A 22,548-nucleotide genomic window follows, 5' to 3' on the forward strand; every position below is an offset into this window, starting at 1 on the left:
CTCTGTTAGGGTTTTGAAATCAATGAACTAGGTTGATAAGCAGAGGAAGGTCGAGCTGGAGCGTAGCGGCATGGAAGACATGAAGAGGAGCAGGAAGAAGAGCAGCAGAAGTATGGGTGAGAATTGTCATATCACTTTCTTTATTTTTCAGAAAAACCTAATTTTTGTTTTTGGGGATTCATCATGTGGGTTGTGTATTTTGATATAAAAGTGTGCACTGTAACATTGTAAGGGGAAAGAGAGAAGAAACCCAAGTTTATTTTCAGTAGAAATTTCTCTTTCAAGTTTTTGTTCTGTGTCCTGCTACTGTTAATTTTTCTCCATGAACACCAACACTCTTAGCAGCATGTTAGGTTCTCTAACTATAAGCTAAGCACCTTAACGGGGGTTAAGATGAAACCCTTAGCCTGATTGCTAATATGTGTGCTGATATGCTACTGAAATGATCATTGTCACTGTGTAGGATTAAATTTTTGTATTGAACACATGTTGCTTTCACCTAGAATGTCAAGCATCCTAGGTAGTTAGAGTTTCTCTATGTTTGTTCAATAACTCTACATTGCTTGTTATTGTGTTTGATTAGTTGTGCTTTAAACAGACAACTCATACTTGCCTTGGTTGAGTGATTGGAGGTAATTTATCCATCTAAAGAAGTTGAAGTAGTTCATTAGTTCACATGTTAGTATGGGCTGAGAGGTGAATTCTCAACCCCAGTTTCCACTCATCTAATTCCCATCACCCTTGTTACTGTTTACAGTTCAGAAATTTTCACCCTGCTCTCTTGCTTGATTCACATCAGTTCTCTGTTTAATTTGCTTCAGTCTTAATGATTGGATTAGTGCAATGATTAGCCTCAAATTCTGCTGCTTAGTTATTGTGAATGATTGGTTTTAATGATTTATGATTGGTTCTCTAGAAATAAATGCTAGTATTAAAGCTCAGTTAGTGGTCAATGATTAATAGTAATGACTCAGTTAATGTTAATGATTGGTAGTTGTGATTAATGCTTAAAGGAATAAAAGCTGTGTTGAATCTGAGGATAATCTGAAATTAATGCAGTGAAGAAATAAATGTTAGTGAGAAATCAATGCTGTTCTGTGACTTTCTGTTTGAAATAAATGAGAGCTTTGAGTAATGATTAGCAACTGTTAATGATTAACAACTGTTTGAAATAAATGTTAGTTCTGTTAATGATTGAGAAGTTAATGCTAGCTCAGTAATAAATGTTTATGGTTGTGAAGTTAATGCCTGTTCTGTTAATGATTGTTAGTGAGAAATAAATGCTGATAATTGCTAATGATTAGTGCTGTTTAATGCTGATGATTGGTTCTGTTTAGTGTCACAATAAGAAAGATCAAATCTGCTCCCCCTTGTCCCTGTGGAACTGACCTGTGCTTGCCTTGTGTTGCTTGCCGACACTGTGCACTTGCAGTAGAATTTTTAGGACCATTTCCGGCCACATCAGTTGGGCCTTAGCCTAATTTTCCCATATGTTTTCCAAAGTATATATTTTATAGATACCTTATTTTGTATATGTACTATTACAGAAATCAAGAATAAAATAAAATGTTAAAGACAGATAAAAATAAAGATTTTTTTGTGCATTAAATCTGATGTATAGTGTTCTATTTTATGCTTGATATGTGCTTCTTCGCGTGCCGTGTTGTGACGCGTGCTTACACGTGACATGTGTCACGTGTTGTACCATGTTGATGTGTCTATTTGTCTTACACAACGTAACACACTAAGTTAACATGTTGTACTTATACTGTACGAGGTCACGTGTTGTGTCGTGCTGTGGTCGAATTTTAACGTGCTGAAATTTTCCATAAATTGGTTGACCCGACCAAATTTACAGCTCTAGGATCATATATTAGGGGCTTTCTCTCGCGATTCTTTTCTGTTTCTTTCTTTCACATGGCAAACCACCACCGTAACACAATCTTCCCTCCCTCTCTGTCACAACACCACCACCTTCCCCTCTCGTTCTCTCTCACAACCACACCTTCTATCTTTTATGATAAAAACACTATCACTTGATTCACTTCTTTTCGTTTCTTTTTTCTATATACATTAAAGTAAAACACGGCTCCTCAAATGAGTGGATTAATGGTTTTCAGCTCACCAAGTTTTTGAGTAGGAAGGGTACATGATGATCATTAAGGTAAAAATATTTGTATTACTGTAGGATCGAGCAAGAGAGAGGAGAGCACATGTAGAAGCAAATAAAACGATTACATTGATAATCAGTTTGGTTACAATTCTTATGGCTCAATAGTCTATTTATAGTCTCACAAATTTGACGATCAACTCAGAGTACTTTCCTAATAAAATCAAAATCTAAATAAAGCACACTTCTAGAAACATAAAGAAACTCTAAACATAGTAAAACTCTAAAACCAGCAACCGGCTCAACTTGCTTCTCAAGTTAGCTCGACTTCCAAATATGACACGCTGTGTCAACTTCTCTTGTTGATCCAATCTGACTACGTCAACTACAGTAGTTGATCCATACTCTTCTTCATACTGTGTCAACAACACGTGTTGATCCACTAACCAAATCACCATATCTTGGTTTAACTTCCACCAATTACATTCATAGTGCTCCAAATTTGGATGGAAAATCAACAATGGGTGTGAACTCAAAATTGTTGGACGGAGACACGGAGTAGGTGCAACCTCTATTTACTAATTGTACCTAGATGCACTCACTAAATACCCTTTTGCTTTTATGGTAATGTTGTAAGCGTATTAACCACGGGACAAAGAATAGCAATCAAAAGTACTCTGCGGTGTCGAAACCTGTTGTCATCGTACTACTTTCCCTATTTAAGTTCGATCCCCTATTTAAGTAGCGCCTATACAGGGTGCATAGGTATCTAACTCTTAAAGCAAATATAGCAAAACCAAATCGACCACCCCTGCGGGCTGCATGCAGAGCAAAAGAGGAACGGTGTAGTGGGGGAAATCCAAACAACAGGTGACCACAACTTCTTACATATTAGTATTTTCTGGATTTTCTTTTTGTTGAAGCATATTTTTTATGGATTATCACTTGTTCACTGCACCTTTTTTCTTTTTCTTTTTATGATTAATTTCCCTAAACCTAGATTGGCCATAGGATTATTATCAATCAGATGTTGCTTATTACAAGTTGTCAGTTGCCTTCTCTAATTTTGAGATCCTGATCTTTTTGTGAACAGCGAATTACCAATCCATTAGCATGAAGAATCTACACCATGATATCATATTGAACATATTGTCTCGTTTACCATACCGATGCATCATTAACTGCAAACTAGTTTGCAAACGCTGGCGCGACTTATTAAGTAATATCAAAGCAGGTCTCCTTTTTAAGTTGGGAAGCTTCAGAGGAAGGCTCTACTATGGAGGAGAGCAATACTGCGATGATATAAATATCCATGAGATAGAGTACTCCTATAAGACACTTCCCAAGATGGATAATTTTTATCCCCTGGAAGAACCCTTGCGGGCCTTGGGCGACTTGGTTGGTTCCTGTAATGGGTTGGTATGTTTGAAGATATTTGATCTGGACGCTTGGGTGCAAGATCCCATCTACATCTGTAATCCCGTTACCCGAGAATATGTTTATCTCCCAAAATACATCTACGGAGACGGAGATTTTCACTGTGGTTGTTATTTTGTGTGTGGATTCGGTTACAGTTACTCAACTGATGAGTATAAAGTTGTTAGAATGTACCGCAGGTCTGGTGTTTACTTGGACGTTAGTAGCAAAGTCCAAGTATACACCCTTGGTAGCGGTCAAGGGTGGAGAGATAAAGGAAGACTCGACCACCTTTTATGTCGAATTGGCCCTAGTATTTGTGCAAATGGAGCCCTTTACTGGTCTGGATATGGTAAGATAGTGTCTTTTGATTTAGCCAAAGAAGAGTTCAGTATAATTCCTTTACCACCTATACCTTTGAAGAAGAAGAATCCGGTTCCAGCTTGTCTAAGATTATTGAGAGGGTATTTATCTGTTATTAATTCCACTAGAGGGGAAGAAAGAACATTTTTTCGTATATGGGCATTAAAGAAAAAGAGTAAGTGTACTAGTTCCGCAATTGAAGAACCCGCATTCGATGATTTGTGGTATTGGAATGAAGAGTTTAGTTTCTCATGGGAGAACACTGGTACGATGGACCGTGCGTATCTTCCTTTTGCAGTTACAAACAGTAATCAAGTTCTACTGTGGTGTGGCGGATTTCTCTTTTACTATGATCCGCAGACTACAAATTTAACCAAACTTTGGGGTGAGGGCAGGTTGTTTTTGAATGAAGCAATTCCGCACTTAAACAGCCTTGTTTCCATTAAAGCATTGGGAGAGAAGTCCAAGACGAGAATTTAACAAAAAAATCTAATAAGATAAGGAGATTGAGAGTTATATTTTTATGTTATTTGTTGGAACAGATAATTATTACGTGTGTTTTTTTTTCTCTTAAATTTATACTTATAATTCTAAATTTTTGTTTTGTTTTAAGTTATTTTCCAGCCATGTTCCCAAGATGTCTAGAGACTACTAGAGACTAGAAACAAGCGATGTAACAAGAAACAAGGGATGTACCAAGTGGATACTCATACCCGGGGTGAATTAATAAACAAAACACCTAAATTACTCAACTTTTCCTTTATGATTCTGAAACGACAAGGTAGAGAAGATGAAGATTTTTTATTATTGAAAAGTTTAGATTACAAATCGTTTCTTCCCAGACTAAATAGGTAGACACGGTTAGCATAATTACACAAAATAATATCTTTCCTAACTAACCTATTAATGACCACATATGCAAAATATACAATAATATGCGTATCTCCTGATATCCCCCTCAAGTTGGAGCATGAAGATCACGAATGCCCAACTTGCTAAGAAGCATCTCACATTGGGGTCGTTCAAGAGCTTTGGTAAAAATGTCTGCAAGTTGGACGGTTGTGCGAACATGAGAAGTAGTAACAGCGTCGGACTGAACTTGATCGCGTACATAATGACAATCAATCTCAATATGCTTGGTACGCTCATGAAAAACAGGATTAGCAGCAATATGAAGCGCGGATTGACTATGAAAATAAAGACGCATAGGCTGAGAATGAAACACACCTAGAGATTTCAACAATGCCTTTAGCCACGTGAGTTCACTACAAGTATGAGCCATGTAACGGTACTCGGCCTCAGCAGAAGAACGAGATACGGTATGTTGCTTCTTTGTCTTCCAAGATATAGGTGAGACTCCCAAGAAAATAAAGTAACCAGTAAGCGAACGACGACTAAGAGGAAATGAGGACCAATTAGAGTCACAATAAGCAGTAAGCTGAAGAGCACTATCCTTGCGTAAAATAATCCCTTGACCCGGATGACCCTTTAGATAGCGAAGAACTTGAAGAGCAATGATAGACACATTTTTGTGTCTAAATTGTACTCAACGTCTCTATTGTTAGTGCTCGATTTTTGTACTAATTTTGATGCTTTGTGTGTTTGTAGGTATTTTTGGAGAAATACACTTGTGTGGAAAAAGTTGCTCAAAAAGTGCTATTTGGACTCCCAGAGAAAAGTACTAAAGGAACCCTCAATTTGGATAAGGGGCACCTTAGTTGGGCACCTGTTATTCGCACCCCCAGTTTGGTTAGGGGGACACCATCTTCAACATTTCAAAAATTCTTTTTGGCGGGAAAATTTTATTCTCAACTGTGTAACTTTCGATCGATTCTTGAAGGAGTTCTGGGTAGACTAAAGGGCTGAAACTTAATGGGTAGACATGATATGTCATAACAAAGCTGGTATGGGTGTTTGTTTCGATCAAATTTGGCTGAAAAATCCGTGAGAAGAAAACAGGGCAGCACGTACATGGAAGAAGATATCCACGGGATTACAGCATGGTTAAACGTGTGCTGATCGTGTTTGGATTGAGCTGGGTCTTTGCAGAAGCGTGGAGAAGTTAAATGAGGAAGATTCAGTAGATGTATACGCGTGGAAGAGCTAAAAGTGGAAGAAAATATTCCCGAGAATATTTTTTCATCAATGCCGAGTAATGGAGAATTCGATGAAGTTATTGCGTGATATTTTGAGGCTGTTGGGTTATAAATAGTTTTTGGGATAACAGAGATGAAGGGGGGGATAGTTAGGGAGACTTTAGAAGACAACAGAGGCGAGAAATCAAAGTTGCAGAGAACTCCATTGTTGCTTCTGGTGAAGAACACACGAAGAACAACGACCCACAGAGAACCGTCGTTCATGCTACAGTGGAGCGGCAGACTTATTTGCACAGTAACAGCGACACTAGGGCAGACTTATCTGCAACAGTGACAGCGACACATAACCGTGGGTCTTAGATAAACAATAACACATATAACTGTTACAAACCCGGTTTTCATTATATTTCTCCCTTTCCATCATTTGTAAAACCATCTTTGAGCATAAATGAAATCAACTTTTGAGCGTGTTTCCAACATGATGAGAGGCTAATTTCTCCCACAACCAAGGCAGTGAGGAAGATATTTACGCATGAATAATTGGTAATCATTTATTTCCTATAATTTATAATTTATAATTCACTCAATCACTGCTTTTGCAGAGTTTTTAATTGTTTGCAAAAAAATTCTTCATTAGTTGTGATTCAATTAGATAGGTTATGCTTTGTTTAGATAATCTATGTTTAGGGATACAATTAATTTTTGAGAATTTTCCAGATTATTTTTGAATTAAGAAATAAGAGTCTTAAAAGATAATTAGAGTTTTGGATTGTTTACCATAATTTATTCATGTGTAATAGTGAAATCAGTGTCTTGGTTGTTTTCTAATATCTTGAAGTCAATTTTGTAATAAGTTTTCTTTGTTTTTAAATTTTTATTAAGTCTAAAATTTATTGCCTTCACAAGTCTTAAAACAACCCTTCTATCACTATCTACAACAACTTTGAAAACACATCAAGCAGCTTCCCAATGAGACACCCGAGGAGACTGCATAAATTGAGCCAAAACATGCACCGAGTAACACAATTCAGGACGAGTTATGGTCAAATATATGAAACGTCCATTAAGCCGACGATACCGGGATGAAGCAGAATACAATGGTCCATCATCTAGAGCTAAACGATGATGTTGATCAATGAGTGAAGAAGCTGGTTTGGTTCCAAGAAGTCCAGTCTCAGACAAAATATCCAAGGTGTATTTCCGTTGAGATAAAAACAAACCATCAGTTCCTCGAGACATTTCATTACCAAGAAAATACTTGAGATGGCCCAAATCTTTCATATGAAAGCAATGGCTTAAGTATGCTTTAAAAGCATTAATAGTAGCGGAGTTCTTCCCAGCAATAATTAAATCATCCACATAGACAAGTACGTTGATAGAACTCTCACCTCGTCGCAGGGTAAATAAAGAATAATCAGCATAAGATTGTATAAATCCAAAAGTCTTAAGAGCACCTGCAAGCTTAACAAACCAATTACGAGGAGCTTGACGAAGACCATACAAAGATTTATGGAGGCGACACACTTTACCAGAAGAATTAGTCGAATATCCTGGAGGAAGTTGCATATATACTTCCTCATCAAGATCCCCATGTAGAAAAGCATTGTGAACATCCATTTGATGTAACTCCCAATCACGAGCAACTGCGACTGTTAAAAATGTTCCAACTGAAACCATCTTAGCTGCGGGAGCAAATGTTTCATGATAATCCACACCTTCCACTTGTCTATTACCAAGGACAACCAAGCGAGCTTTATATCACTCGACAGTACCATCAAAATTATATTTAATTTTGTAAACCCATTTACAACCAATAGCCTTCTTACATGGGGGAAGATCCGTAACACATAACGTGCCATTCTTATCAAGAGCACTAATCTCCTTAGACATAGCTACATCCCAAACGGGAAGACGAACAGCTTCAGCATAGCTCGTAGGTTCTTTAAGAGTAGTAATCTCCGCCAAAAAATGAATATGATTAGCAAACTTTTTTTGATAAGACACATAGTTAATTATGGGTAAGGCGTATCCAAGGACGTTGACGAGTGGGGAGTGGAGGAGGCGGGTCTATTGGTTTGATAGTATTACATATATAATCCTTTAACTGAGTACTAGGTATCCTGAGTCCGAACACTTCGTCGAACTGCCTTATCAGAACTATCACCCGTAGCATCACTTTCCTTAGCAGGTGATAAAGCTGCATCGGAACTATAACCAATTCTTTCCCTGACGGATGACGTATTCCGTTGGAGCCCAGAAGAGACAAAATCATCACTTTCTCTTAAAACTAAAGATGATTCAGTGACTGTTCGACTTCTGTCACTTCCTGTGACTGTTCGACTTCTGTCACTATAAAGCACATCACGCAAATTACTGCCTGCAGCAGTAGTCTTGTCACTACCGGACAAAATCTGTACATCATTGCCCACTTGGACTTATGTCACTACAAGAATCACCTACATCACTGCCTGGAGCAGCATTGCTGTCAATACCGGACAAAATCTGCACAGCAGTGTTTGGAACACACTGCACGGGACACCTGCTGACTTCATGTCCAACACCAGTTCTGGTTATCTCGCCTGGAGCACTCTGACTGTTAACATCAGATGAGACAAAACTATTTGACATTTCCTGTGTACCGATTACAGGAATACCATCTGTCCGTTTCTTTGAACTAACTGCGGGCATGGGAATACTATCTGACATTGTCAAATCCGTATGTAATATGTTACTCCCCCTATGTGCTGGACTTGGAGTGGCTGTGTCAGACAATAAAAAATCAGACTGTTTTGTAGGGAGCTCCAACTCAACTCGGCGTTCTTCATTATTATTATCATCCGAAGAAACATCGGCCGAAGAAACAACCGCGTAAGGAAATTTATTTTCAAAGAAAACCACATCACAAGATATAAAGAATTTTTCCGTTTCCAAATCAAATAACGGTCAACCCTTTTTTCCACAAGGATAACCAATAAAAATACATCTTCGACTTCGTGAATTGAACTTATTATGATCACGAGGGACAAGACTTGCATAGCACAAACATCCAAATACTTTAATATGAGTATAAATGGGAGGCTTCTTATGTAACAATTCATATGGAGTTCCCCCATTGAGTAAGGGAGTAGGTGTGCGATTAATAATATGAGCAGCACTTAATATACACTCACCCCAAAACCGAAGAGGTAACTTGGCTTGAAAGCGTAAAGCACGCGCCACGTTCAATATATGACGATGTTTGCGTTCAACTTGCCCATTTTGCTGCGGTGTGTCCACACATGAAGTTTGAAATTCTATACCCTGTTCAATAAAGAAAGGAATTCATGGAAGAAATTTTGTGCCATTATCACTGCGCACCTTCTTAACTTGTCTATCAAATTGTGTGTTCGACATAGCACAAAAGTTCCGAAAATTTTGCACCACCTCAGTTTTATGTGCCATCAGATAAACCCAAACACAACGAGAGTAATCGTCGACAATGGTAAGAAAATAATGTGCACCACAAGAAGATGAAGTACGATAAGGACCCCATACATCACAATGAACTAAATCGAAGAAATCATCCGCTTTATTCTCACTAACCGGAAAAGTAGTCCGAGTTTGTTTAGCTTTAAAGCAAATATCACATGGTTCATTAAGAAATTTTCGACAATCAACTTTATTCATACCCGGAAGTAAAGAAACAACCTTATTAGACGCGTGACCTAAACGTCTATGCCATAAACAATAATCTTCTCCATCAGATACTCGATTTGCAGTAATGAGCGTTCCGCTATGAAAAATATAGACCCCGTCTCTTTCCTCACCCACACCAATCACCGTCCTCGTAGTGCGGTCCTGTATCACACATAATTTATCAGTCAAAGTGACAATACATCTCAAATCTTTAATTAAACATGCTAAGGAAATCAAGTTGCAGTGGGGATCCGGAACGAATAAAACACAGAATAATTTCAAATTGTTTCCAAACACCACAGTGCCTTCGCATGGAGCATGAGAATATGTGCCATTCGGAAGCTTTACGGAAGAAAACTCTATTTCATGAGTTTTAAACAAAAATTCTTTAGTTCCTGTCATGTGTCGTGAAGCCCCTGTATCAAGTATCCATTTACCAGAAAGCTTCGAATAATTATTCGAATTTTTAAGCATTTGCATAATGCTTTCCCATTGGGTATCAGTAAGAGTATTATCAAAACCTAGTCGATCTTGAAACAATAAAGATCTCCTACCAGAATTAATGGTTGTGATCGCTACATTAGCTACACAAGTCATGGTGCTAATCTTAAGCATAATTTTCTGATTTTATTTTAATTAGGTTAAGTCTTTCCTAGCTTAGATGCCATGAAACGACAAGGTAGAGAAGATGAATATTTCTTATTATTGAAAGCTTAGATTACAAATCGTTTCTTCCCAGACTAAATTGGTAGACATGGTTAGCATAATTACATAAAATAATATCTTTCCTAACTAACCTATTAATGACCATATATACAAAATATACAATAATATACATATCTCCTAAAAGACTCATTTTCTCATTTTCTCCTTCTCTGATCACTAGGGTTTAAGGTACCAACTACCTTGATGTGCGGTTATGTTCTTGAAAGTTTTGGGAGATGACAAATAATATTTTGCCATGTTCTTCTGATATTCAAAGAATTATCCGTCACCTAAACAGACAAATAGCATTCTGACTAGACCGGGCCCTCGGTATCCACATGAGAGTGGCATACAAGCTACATGTTGTTGTGGATGATCCATGGCTAACTCCATTCTTAGTGCATACAAGATATATTACCATGTAAATGGTGAGTTGAGAAAGAGAAAACAAGGGACTATTAAAAAAAAAGGATTATTTTTTAATGTTTTTATTGACCTGGGTATGGAAGTGATTTTTTTTTTAATACGAAAGGAATTTTATTGATAAGATAAGGATTGCAAATGAATATCTTTTGGGAGACATTTTATAATCCAAGAGGGTATTTGTTCACTCCATTCCTCCTCACTGTTGAGATTTCTTGCATGTTTTGCAAGAGAATCTGCAACATGATTTGCATCCCTATGAGCATAAGTGCATAACTAGTTTTCGAAATCTACTAACAGAACTAGACAATTTAGGACAATGTTTCTAGTTGTCCACTTTATTACATTTAAACTACCATTTAAAGCTCTTATAACATTTGAGCAATCGCCTTCTAAGTGAAGCTTTCTAACTCATTTCCTTTGTGCCCATTTAATCGCCTCCATGAGAGCAAAAGCTTCAGCTTGTTCTGGATCTAAGGCTTTTGAGTGCCAGCATCTACCTCCATGACAGTCACCTGCAACATCACACATTATCAGGCCAATTCCCATGTTTTTAGTTAACTCTAAGAATGAAGCATCAAAGTTAACTTTGACAAAACCATTTATAGATTTTTCCCATATATTATGAGCAGCAAAAGACATATTACGAGAAACAGTAGGATTATTGTGCAGTCTATACCAAGCAGAATAATCAGATTGAATATTATGTGCAACTTGTGCATATGTCAGCTGAATATTATCAAACACTTTTTTACATCTGGATTTCCATATGTTCCACAAGACAAAATCATAGTAATCAAGCATTGGTATACTTGTGTGTTGAGAAGTACTTACCTTAAACATATTTATGATCCATTCCTGCACATTTACATTAGCAATTTCAAGAGGGAAATTGACATTCACAACATTCCTGACCAATTTAGCAAAAATCACATTCTATGAAAAGGTATTGCATAGATCCATCAAAAGTATTGCAATGAGGGCAAAGAGTGCTAAAGTGATTGCAGTATCTAGATAGCCTATCATTAGTCGGTAAACAATTACTAATACATTTCCACAAGAAGTGAAGGATGGATTGTGGAATTTTTTTTTTCCAAAACACCTTCCAATTCACTAAAGTATTAGGAATGAAACCATTTTCAGCATTGGCATCATTCAAAATAGCTTTGTAGGAAGTTTTCACACTAAATTCATCATTTGAACTAGGTTGCCACCTAATATGATCACTGCCCTGCATGGGAATTCTAATGTCAGTAATCTTGTTGACAGTATCATCATCAAAAATAGCATGAAGCACATCAATTTTCCAAGTTTTGGTATCATAATCAATTAACTGAGAGACATATTTCATGTTGGTTGAAGACACTCTACTATCAACAGTAGTTGGAATACTAGGTATCCATCTAATTTTCCAAATGTGAATATGATTTCCATCACCTACTTCCCAACAAGCATGTTTTCTAATAGTTTCCAGCCCTTCACAAATACCTTTCCAAACCCAAGAGCCATTATCAGAGACAGAATCAGTAAGAGGATTAAGATTAAAAAAATACTTACCTCTCATGAGCTTTACCCACATATCATCGGGACAATTGATCATCCTCCAAGCCAGTTTGGCTGAGAGAGCTTTATTCAAGATGGCAGATTATTTTATACGCATATCCCCATAAACTTTTGGTTGAGCAACGCCTTCCCATTTTTTAAGAGTTATACCTTTTTTCTTGTTCCACTAGAATTTTCTATGTATATTATCCATTTGGTCAGTGAGCTGTTTTGGCATAGGGAAGACAGCCATATGATGAGTAGCTAGAGACCCAAGAACAGACTGTACTAGAATATTTCTACCAGGTTGTTTAACAAACTTATATTTCCAAGTGGCTAACCTATCATCATAGGTTTCTAACAGAGGAGAAAAAGGATTTAACTTTACTTCTCTGCAAAAAGAGGGGAACTCCTAGGTATTTATCATTCAAAGCAAGCTTTTTAATGTTTAGGATACCAGAAATTTCATTTTCAACCTGATTAGAAACTCCAGTGCTAAAAGCCATACTAGATTTCTGGAAGTTGATGGATTGGCCAGAGTATTTGCTGAACTGGTCTATAATGTTGGCCAAATGTCTAGCTTCAGTTGCATTTGCTCTTGCAAATATTAAGCAATCATCTGGAGAAAAAAAACAAGTGAAAAATAGAGGGGAAGTTTTGATTCATTTGGATACCATGAATGTGATTACCATTTTCAGCTTGAAGTAATGCTCTGGAGAAGGATTCCATGCAAACTATGAAGAGATAAGGAGATAAAGGATCTCCTTGTCTTAAACCTCTTTCAGGTTTAAATGTTTCACCAGGTAAACCATTTAGTAAACTAGAGGTTGACACAGTACTTATACATTCAAAAATCATATCACAAAAAAAATCACAGAATCCCATAGCTTGAAGAGTGCTGATAAAAAATGGTCATTCTATCCTATCAAAGGCCTTAGACATGTCAAGTTTCATAGCCATCCACCCATTTTTGGTTTTACTTTTTTTCATGGAATCAACTAACTCATGTGCAATCACGATATTATCTGTTATGGATCTCCCTGCAATGAAAGCAGTTTGAAAAGGAGTAATGATTTTACCTAGAATGGTCTTCACTCTAGCTGCTAAAAGTTTAGAAATAACCTTGTAGGAGGTATTACATAAACTTATAGGTCTAAAATCTACGGCATGTTTTGGAAAATTGTTCTTAGGGATAAGAGTAATAAAGTTATGATTCATCTGTTTTAGAATATGGCCAGAATGAAAAAAGGATTGCACAACTTTCACAATGTCTACTCCTACAGTATCCCACATAATTTGATAAAAGTCAGGTGAAAATCCATCTGGGCCTGGGGTTGTACAGGGTTTCATATCAAAAATAACAGATTTAATCTCATCACTTGTAGGCATAGCAATCAACATAGCATTATCATCATCAGAAATACATGGAGATATAAAATCATGATAATTATTAGCTGGAGGAGGCTTAGAGGTTCTACTCATGCTGACAAAGTGGGCTTTTAGACAGTTTGCAATATCATTCCTTTCAGTTAACCAAATATATGTGCTATCTGGGAGTGTATCAATCTGAGTTCTTCTTTTCCTAAAGTTCATTTTGTGATGGAAATAATTTGTATTTCTTTCCCCTACGAGCATATCATCTTCCTTTCCTCTTTGGCCATAAAAATCAGCCTCAACATTGTACCAATGAGCTAGACTATCCTGCAACTGAATTATTTGAGGGTCATTGGGACTAATATTATGAGAATTCAAATTCTAAATTTGGGCTTTAATTTGAGCAGTTTTGGTATTAAAGTTACCAAAATGTTCCATGTTTCATTTCCTCAAAATCTGCTTAGTATGAAACAGAGTTTTAGAGAACTTAAAAGCTACATAACCATTCTCAGACATATGCCAATTCTCTGAAATCAAATCCTTACATCTAACATCTCTAAACCACATTTTGTTTAGTCTAAAGGGTTTAAAGGTATTAGCATTATCTCTATTAGTAACAAGCACTATGGGGGCAATGGTCGCTGGTTAATGGCCTTGGGATGATGCAACCAACATGTATCAGCAGCAACTCTATGTAACCTTTCCAGGATTAGCTCATGATTTTGTCTCCTATTTGTCCAAGTAAAGGGATTACCTATAAATGGGAGTGAGTGAAGATCATTACTATCAAGTAAGTCATTAAATTTATCTAGAGTGTTTTGGCTAACTGGAGTACCACCTTCCTTTTCTTCCTATTTTAGAATAAAGTTCATATCACCAATAACTAACCAAGGAATATTAGTTTGTATGGCAATATTTTGCATGTGATTCCACTGCTGATTCCTATTAACATCATTTAAAGCCCCGTAAAGAAAAGTAACTAGAGAATATCCACTTTTAGCATCTATATTCACTTTACAGTGTATCATATTGAGAGATATATCTAGGACTTGCATTTCAATGCCATCTTTCCAGAGCAAACACAAACCACCTGAAAGACCAATAGGATCAATATAACACACATTTGGGAAGTTGAATTGGGCAATGTAAAGAGACATTTTTTCTGCATATTTCTGGTTTCTATTAAAAAGATTATGTGGGGATAATTAGACCTTATAAGGTCTTTTAAATAATATCTAGTGTTCCTATTTCCAAACCCACAAACATTCCAAGAGGGGATTTTTCATGCTAAAAAACTTATGGGAAAACAGATATAATGAATTGAAAAACAGATTAAGTAAGTTAAGATTGCAGGAATGTCTAGAGATTACCTCATTCTCACCTGCAGTAGTTCCAGATTGTTTGTCCTTATGTGGGATTCTAGTTGTTATTTGTTTCACCATTTTCCCCTCATTGTTATCAGTGCTCTCCTTCCCAGTAAGTTGACCAATATTTCCATCTTCAATTTCTACAAAGCGTTGTCGCTTTCCCAGTCTTTCATGTACGTCTTCAGCCTCTAGAACTTCTTGAACCTTAATTTGGATTCCATCTTTTGGAGGTACAAATGGAGGATCTTTGGCAAATCTTCTCGTCATTGGTTTGGGAGTAATCGAGGCAGTGCTTCGAACTTGTGGTTTTGTCTTAAGTTTCCCAACTCCTCCAAAAGGTAACTGCTTGGCATGAACAACTTTCACATACTCCGCTGCATCCTTACATGCATCATTGCAGTGGTTAATCAGAAAACACTCTTTGCATAGCTTGTGAGGTTGCTTTTCATAATAGAATTTGACCCATTTTGTGACTCCAGCTGCCGTGATTACGAAGACCCCTCTTCTTAGTGGTGTGGTAAGCTCAATATTCACACATACTTTCACTGGTTTTCCATCGATTGGGATTGCATTTGAAGGTTCAATCGCAAGCACTTCTCCTAATAGCTTCCACATATCCTCCACTGATCTCACGTTCATGTGTTCCGGTTGCAGGTACTTCAGTTGGATCCAATACTCTTGCTTAGTCCAATCAAGATTTTGGTGAACTAAGCCTTGAAAGTAGTCAAACAAAATGCACAGATACCCATCAGTGTTCCATGGTCCCTCAACAATTACTTGATCCACAACATCCTTATTCTTCAACTTGAATATCATTATATTTGTATCAACATCAATAATTTTGATCTCTTCAGGAGGAATAAAGTTCCAGGTGAAAACAATGTTCCTCTCCACCGCAGCATGTCCCATTTTTCCTTCAGTAATTATCTTACCTATCAAGCAGAAATCCCATTCTCCTTCCTCGGAAACTTTATTATCTGATACTTCCTGGTGCAGGACTATGGTATCTTCAGCAGCCTTCAACTCAATTGTTTCTTTTCTGAATCTCATAGCTAAATCAGAAACTTCAATTGTTTTGCTGGTTTCTATAGCTTTAGAAGTGTTGTTTTCGGCCATTTGACGGGTTCGATTAACTTGAATAAGATTATAGATTTTAGGGTTTAGATAAATACAATTCAACTTAGGGTTACTGAAAATAGGGGGAATAAAATCCCTGGAATTTGGGGATTGAGATATTTTTATGCATGATTGAAACCGAAAATGAAAGAAATTGAGCAGTAATTGACCAAAACAGAAGGAGGAATTCAAAATTTTCAAATTTGTACCGGATTTTCCTCTTCATCCTTGAGCAATTCACCTATCTAATTCTTTGATTGATTGAATCGGCCATGTATAGAACTTTCTTCATGAGAACACTGATAACAATGAGATTTCCAGATGAAATTGTAGCTTCAACAAGCAAGAAAATAACAGCAGCCAACGCTATAATCACCACATGATACCAGGCCAACACCATTTTGGAAAACACAATCTGTAAACACGGGGGAGAAAAAGAAACCTAGTTTGACATTTAGAAATTTTGAAAATTTAAATCAGAAAATTTTTAAAGACATTTAGGAATTCTAAAACAGATAGTTGAATGACAAATTAAAGAAGTTAATCCTTTGATGTTGTTTTAGATCTATTGGGAGTGATTTGAGATGAGTTTTATTTTTTTTGTTAAATGACTATGCACGTTTAAATCATGTGTTCTCCTCATCGAGACATGATTTTCGCTGTGCACCCAGCTAATCATAAACTCCCCAAATTTAGAGAAGGATAAATGGGAGTACGAGTGTGGACAAATAGATGAAAACAATAGAGAAAAAACCATTTCAAATTCGATATCATTATGAACCTAAATAGTCGCTTTAGATATTATTATTAGCACCCAACAAAATCCTTGAGTAAAGAATATAAAGAAAAAAATTGTACTCCGTCTGTAAAGAAAAAAATTGTAGTAATATATTATTCCCTCCGTCCTAAATTAAATTTTTCCAAGATATTAAGGAAATCTTATAAAATGTCATGATTAGCCCTTGACTAACCTATTTAATGTTATGTTATTACTAAAACTAAAATTATTAGTTTTAAAATTCTAAATTGGATAGTATTATTATTTTAGAAAATATTTTAAGAATTAAAAGCAAATTTATACGGCTTTTATTATGAAATCCACAATTTAAGAAAAAAATTTCCTCCATTTGATTTTCCTTTCCCGCACTAAAACTTTGGAGCTTTTGGAATTTTTATTTGAGAGGGAAAAAAATTGAAATTGTAGATTATTTTCTCTTTAGATATACTCAATCGTGAATTTGAGATTTTTTCATAAATTTTTTTGATCATTTCCCATGTATATAACCATGTTAACCAGTACCCATAATCAATTATTCTTTCTAAACCTGCAAGTCTCTATGTTTCTCGTCTCCCAGCAGCAACGTCTCCATGCAGCAAGGAAAATGCAGGTACACATTTTAATCGACCAATCCTCCATTTCATTTTGTTGATTGTTTCTTTATGTGATTGTTTTATTTTGTAAGGCCCGATCTTTTACTTGATGCAAGAGATGATTTATACTGTATACAAATTCATTTTTTTGGAATACGAAATTCCTATGTAATTGATATTGCCATACTGGTAGTGTCCTGGAGTAGTACAATAGTATCCCATAAATGTTTGTGTTTTTGCTTGAGTTACTGTATCATGTACTATTCGCATTTACTGATACACCCATTTGTAATTTACTCCCATTTGAACAGTAGAAAATCATGTTTACTGATACACCCATTTGTTTTTCTTGTTGTACAGAGACCAGTGTTAACCAATGACAATAGAGATGCAAGGCTTCGTTTTTCTGTATCTATGCTCGAAAGCTATCTTGTCCCCAATACTCCTTTCAAAAGCATGTTCAATTACTTGCACATTGACGAAAGGTGGTTTTATCTAACAAGGGAGTTAGAGAGTAAGCATTTCGCCACCAAAGTGATGTTTTTATCGGTTGTTTTCCGTCCTAGGTTGGATGAAAGGTTTTCTGGAAAAATAGGAATTTTTCCTTTCACTGTCGAAGAGACTAGAAAAAGGCAATAACAAAGGAATTTTACATGTTAATAAGGTTGTCATCCGGTAATGTCTGATAAACAAAGTTTTGCCACCAATCCAGAGCGCCTTGCCACGTGGTAAGAATACGGAGACTATATTCATTCTACGGGACAATGCAAGACCACATATTGACCCGAATGACCAAGACTTTCTTGAAGTTACTTCCAAAGATGGATTCGACATTCAACCACGGAATAGTCCAGATTTTAATGTTTTTATTCTTGGTTATTTCCGAGTTGTTCAATCTCTACAATATCAATATGCACCCAAAACAATTGATAAATTGGTTGAAGCAGTAGAAGTCACTTTTGAAAATGTTTCTGCTGAGAGCCTCAATTATCTTTTCCTACCATTCCAAGCTTGCATGATTGAGACTATGAAAGTGCTCGAAGGAAATAACTATAGGGTGCCACATAATGGAAGTGGAGTATATATTAAATTAAACTAAAAATACGTGGCTAGATTGGGGTATATCCCGATTACCCAAAGAGTATCTTCAACAGAAGTTGCAAAAAATGCTATGTGGCTTTTCTATTTAGCCATTTTATTTATGGGACATACACATAGAGTAAATATAGGACTTCACGTCTAAAACACCATCTCCAACAACATAGAATTTTAATTAAAAAAATTAGCGAAAAATATGACGTGCAGGTAGAGACGGAGGTGTAGATAACACTTTCTTGAACACCTTCATAATTAGTAATTGGTCCCTCCTAGTTTGTAGGACCCTACTGTTGCAAATGGATTTATTCCAAATGGGGGTCTAAAATCCTACGTGTCACTAAAAAAATAGAAGATTCACCCTCCGATGGAGATGCTTTAATGAGATAAGTTTCGGGGCATTTTGAAGTAAAACATAACACCCTTAACCAATTATTTTCTAAATGGCTAAATTGTCCCGGCAATGATTAACACTATAACTTAATTGATATGATTAAATTAGTTAAGTTAGTTAGTTGATTTATATGATTGGATTTAGAAATAATTGAGAGAGAGATATAGTGAAGCAGTAGAAGAAGTTTTTTTCTTTTTTTTTTTTTGGGGGGGGGGGTGGGGGGGGGGGAGTTTTCTAATTTTCCTCCTATAGATGAATATTTGTATGATGATCTACCAAATGATGATGAAATGGATTATATGCATGATCCTCACTTTTATTTTCCTCAAACTCAAGATGGATATGGAAGTGATGAATGTCTTGAGCCATCTGTAGAATCTAATAACCCGAGAGAAGAAAAGGGAGCTGAAAATAATCAGGCATAGAACTTACTTGGTAAATATTTTGATTTTTCCATGCAAATGATGGATTTGGGTTTTGGTTTTTCACCTTTTGCTGCCCAGTATCGTCAAGGTCGACGATGGTCCAAGTGTGCCGACTGTTATAGTTGGAATTTTTTTATCACCAAATCCGATGACTTTTCATGGGTACTATTTAAGTCGTCATCATTTTTGTAAAAAAAACGTGACGACTATCTTCCCTTGTTTAAGTCGTCAAGATCATAAATAAGAACCATGTCGGCTAACTGTCTTTGCATCACAGAGAACTGGGTTGTGGAATGCTTAAGCCGTCATTTTTTGAATATGTCGACCTTGCTGACCGTTTTTTGATCGTCTGTAATCTAATTGTAAACCTTGCCAAGATGAGTGATTCTAATACTGATTTTGAAGTGGGGAGTCTTCTAATTTTCCTCCTAGAGATGAATATTTGTATGATAATTTATCAAATCATGATGAAATGGATTATATGCATAATCCTCACTTTTATTTTCTTCAAACTCAAGACTGGGAAGTGATGAATGTCTTTAGCCATCTGTAGAATCTAATGACCCAGGAGAAGAAAAGGGAGATGAAAATAATCAGGCATAGAACATACTTGGTGAAGATTTTGATTTTTCCATGAAAATGATGGATTTGGGTTTTGGTTTTTCACCTTTTGCTCCCCAGTATCGTCAAGGTCGATGATGGTCCAACTGTGCCGACTGTTATAGTCGGCATTGTTTTTATCACCAAATCCGATGACTTTTCATGGGTATTATTTAAGTCGTCATCATTTTTGTAAAAACAAACGTAACGACTATTTTCCCTTGTTTAAGTCGCCAGGATCATAAATAAGAACCCTATCGGCTAACTGTCTTTTGCAGCACAGAGAACTGGGTTGTGGAATGCTTAAGCCGTCATTTTTTTGAAAATGTCGACCTAGCCTACCGTTTTTCGGTCGTCAGTATTCTAATTGTCAACCTTACCCACCATTGTTTGATCGTCATTATTTTATATAACGACCTTACCTACTATCGTTTAATTATCTATGCTAATTATCTACTAACTTGTGATGTTTCTGTAGATTGTATTGGTGTTAAACGATCATCCTCAAGCGCAAAGTGTTAGGGGTCCTGATACTTCCACACGTAATGCTAACGATTTGGAATGGTTGGATAAAAACGAAGTAATCAATTGGGTTGTTGAGAAAGCAAAAGAGAAGATGTGTGTTCTAGTGAAAAACAACCAACAAAAATATACGCGGTTTGAAATGGTTTGAGAGTGTAGTGGATTGGATGTAAGGAACAAGAGAAAGGGTTATGTGTATCCTAAGAAGACGAATAGGGTGTACAAGACGAAGTCAAAGAAGTGTGGATGACCATTCAAGATTATTTTTTGGAGGAACGAACACCCGAGTTACATGTGGAGAATGAATATAGTTGATGTTGGTAACCATAAAGATCCGCAAAGTCTTGTTGGACACCCCCAAGTTTCCAAGTTGAAACCCCACGAGTTCGAACAACTAAGAACAAGTTGGGGAATTAAACCAAGTAATATACTTATTAATAAGTTCAAGAGGGATGATAATAATAACCTATCTTCATTGTCTACAATTTATGTGGCCAAAGCAACTATCAAAATAATTGAATGGGATAGAAGAAATTTAACGAAAGAATCACAATGGTTGGCCTACAAATATAACTACACAGTGAGACACCAGGAGTCATTAGAGGGGAGGATGGATCGTATTTTTCTTGCGCATCCCGATATGATTCAATTGGCCCAGTGCTTTTACCAAGTTTTGTTCATGGATTGTACTTATAAGACGAATATGTACAACATTCCTTTGTCGAACATTGTAGGAAAAATATCGGACAAGCAATCATTCACGGCGGCATTGTGTTTTATGGATTATGAGAAGGATGAGAGTTGTATTTGGGAATTGGAAACTTTGAAGCTTCTCTACCACGAAGGCAAAGCTCCTGGGGTTGTAGTGACCGACAATGAGCAAGCAAGAGTGAATGCCGTGAGGATAGTTTTTCCCAAAGCACAAATTTTGTTTTGCATGTGGCACATACAATGCAATTTTATAAAGAATTGATGGAATCATATCCAAAAAAGAAAGGCAAAGAAAGGTAGTAAACGTGAAAAAGAGGAAGATGAACGTCTTAGTAAACTAACTAATTAATTAAAGAGGAGAAAAAGAAAGAAGACGAAGATTGGAAATTAAGAAGGTGGGATTAAATTTGGGTTATTCATGAAAGCGTAGGAAAAATTTATTTGGTCGATGAGTTTGGAAAGATATGAGAGAAACTTAAAGGAGTTCCAGGATGACCATTGGAGCACTAATTACCCCAAAGTAGTGGAACATTGCAAGAGACAATAGTTCCTCGGATCAAATCACAGGTATAATCCTAAATATTTTATTGTGTCGAAGCAAAACACGCATTCTTTTTAATAGGGGATAATTGGATTTTGGTACTCAGGTTTTGCCCAACACTAGGCTTTGGTCCAACATTTTTCCAATGTTATGGCTTGGTACCTGGACCAGACGTTGACATGCATTGACTGTTTATGACCTGGCTTCACTTAATTTTGTAAAATAAAAATCATGTACTCCCTCCGTTACTTTTTAATAGGCCAGTTTCTTTATTTGAGAAAATTAAGGAAATTAAGAGAACTAATTATTGAAAGTGGTCCTCTAGACAAATGTCAATAAAAGAAGTGAAGTGAAATGGTCCCCATGACACTTGTCAGCCAAAGAAATAACTGAAATGGTCCACATAACACTTGTCATCAAAAGAAGTTAAAAGAAAAGTGGTCCCAGAAAATTAAAGTAACATTTGACTTTCCCAATTAGGAAACTGACCTATTTTTTGAAATATTTATTTATAGAAACTGGCCTATTAAAAAGTAACGGAGGGAGTAAAATTATTAGTTTACAAATGTACCCCTAAATAGAATCTGATCCGACGGCTAAAATCCAAACAAAAATTCTTTAGTTTTGGATTATACCAAAACCAGATCAAGGAGAAATCTTTTCTCTTTTATTTTTCTTCTTTCCTCTTCTCGTTTCTTCTTT

General features: G+C 36.3%; 3 protein-coding genes across 4 annotated transcripts; 1 reads left to right on the forward strand and 2 right to left on the reverse strand.

Moving 5' to 3' along the window:
- The first annotated feature begins 3,457 nt into the window (after window positions 1-3,457).
- LOC113291894 (F-box protein CPR1-like) lies at window positions 3,458-4,369 on the forward strand. The gene has a single exon (XM_026541375.1). It carries the CDS (start codon window positions 3,458-3,460, stop codon window positions 4,367-4,369), a length of 912 nt encoding a protein of 303 aa, XP_026397160.1.
- Window positions 4,370-7,743: 3,374 nt separating this feature from the next.
- LOC113291895 lies at window positions 7,744-10,257 on the reverse strand. Its single transcript, XM_026541376.1, has 6 exons — window positions 9,958-10,257; window positions 9,343-9,822; window positions 9,156-9,285; window positions 8,446-8,744; window positions 8,118-8,396; window positions 7,744-7,971 (listed from the first exon to the last, which is right to left on the reverse strand). Exons 1-6 carry the CDS (start codon window positions 10,255-10,257, stop codon window positions 7,744-7,746), a joined length of 1,716 nt encoding a protein of 571 aa, XP_026397161.1.
- Window positions 10,258-10,877: 620 nt separating this feature from the next.
- Window positions 10,878-16,921, reverse strand: LOC113290225. 2 transcript variants are annotated; one of them, XM_026539829.1, is made up of 2 exons: window positions 15,086-16,921; window positions 10,878-11,303 (listed from the first exon to the last, which is right to left on the reverse strand). In XM_026539829.1, exons 1-2 carry the CDS (start codon window positions 16,185-16,187, stop codon window positions 11,200-11,202), a joined length of 1,206 nt encoding a protein of 401 aa, XP_026395614.1. In that variant the 5' UTR covers window positions 16,188-16,921; the 3' UTR covers window positions 10,878-11,199. The 2 variants fall into 2 exon arrangements, with proteins under 2 accessions (XP_026395614.1, XP_026395615.1); XM_026539830.1 differs by having other exon boundaries at window positions 10,889-11,303; window positions 15,075-16,921.
- Window positions 16,922-22,548: the final 5,627 nt, after the last annotated feature.

Source organism: Papaver somniferum, chromosome 6, assembly GCF_003573695.1.
Source record: "Papaver somniferum cultivar HN1 chromosome 6, ASM357369v1, whole genome shotgun sequence".
NCBI lineage: Eukaryota > Viridiplantae > Streptophyta > Magnoliopsida > Ranunculales > Papaveraceae > Papaver > Papaver somniferum.

Bases quoted from the DNA above. Each gene is read 5' to 3' on its own strand.
- LOC113291895 (XM_026541376.1), bottom strand. From the start codon at position 10,257: ATGACTTGTGTAGCTAATGTAGCGATCACAACCATTAATTCTGGTAGG. The intron at 8,745-9,155 runs GTGAGTGTATAT...TGTCTGACACAG, and splicing joins GTTACCTCTTCGGTTTTGGG to CCACTCCAAGTCCAGCACAT. The intron at 8,397-8,445 runs GTAGGTGATTCT...AATGATGTACAG, and splicing joins ATGCTGCTCCAGGCAGTGAT to ATTTTGTCCGGTAGTGACAA.
- LOC113290225 (XM_026539829.1), bottom strand. From the start codon at position 16,187: ATGGCCGAAAACAACACTTCTAAAGCTATAGAAACCAGCAAAACAATT. The intron at 11,304-15,085 runs GTGAGAATGAGG...GTGATGTTGCAG, and splicing joins ACAATCTGGAACTACTGCAG to GTGACTGTCATGGAGGTAGA.
- LOC113291894 (XM_026541375.1), top strand. From the start codon at position 3,458: ATGGATAATTTTTATCCCCTGGAAGAACCCTTGCGGGCCTTGGGCGAC.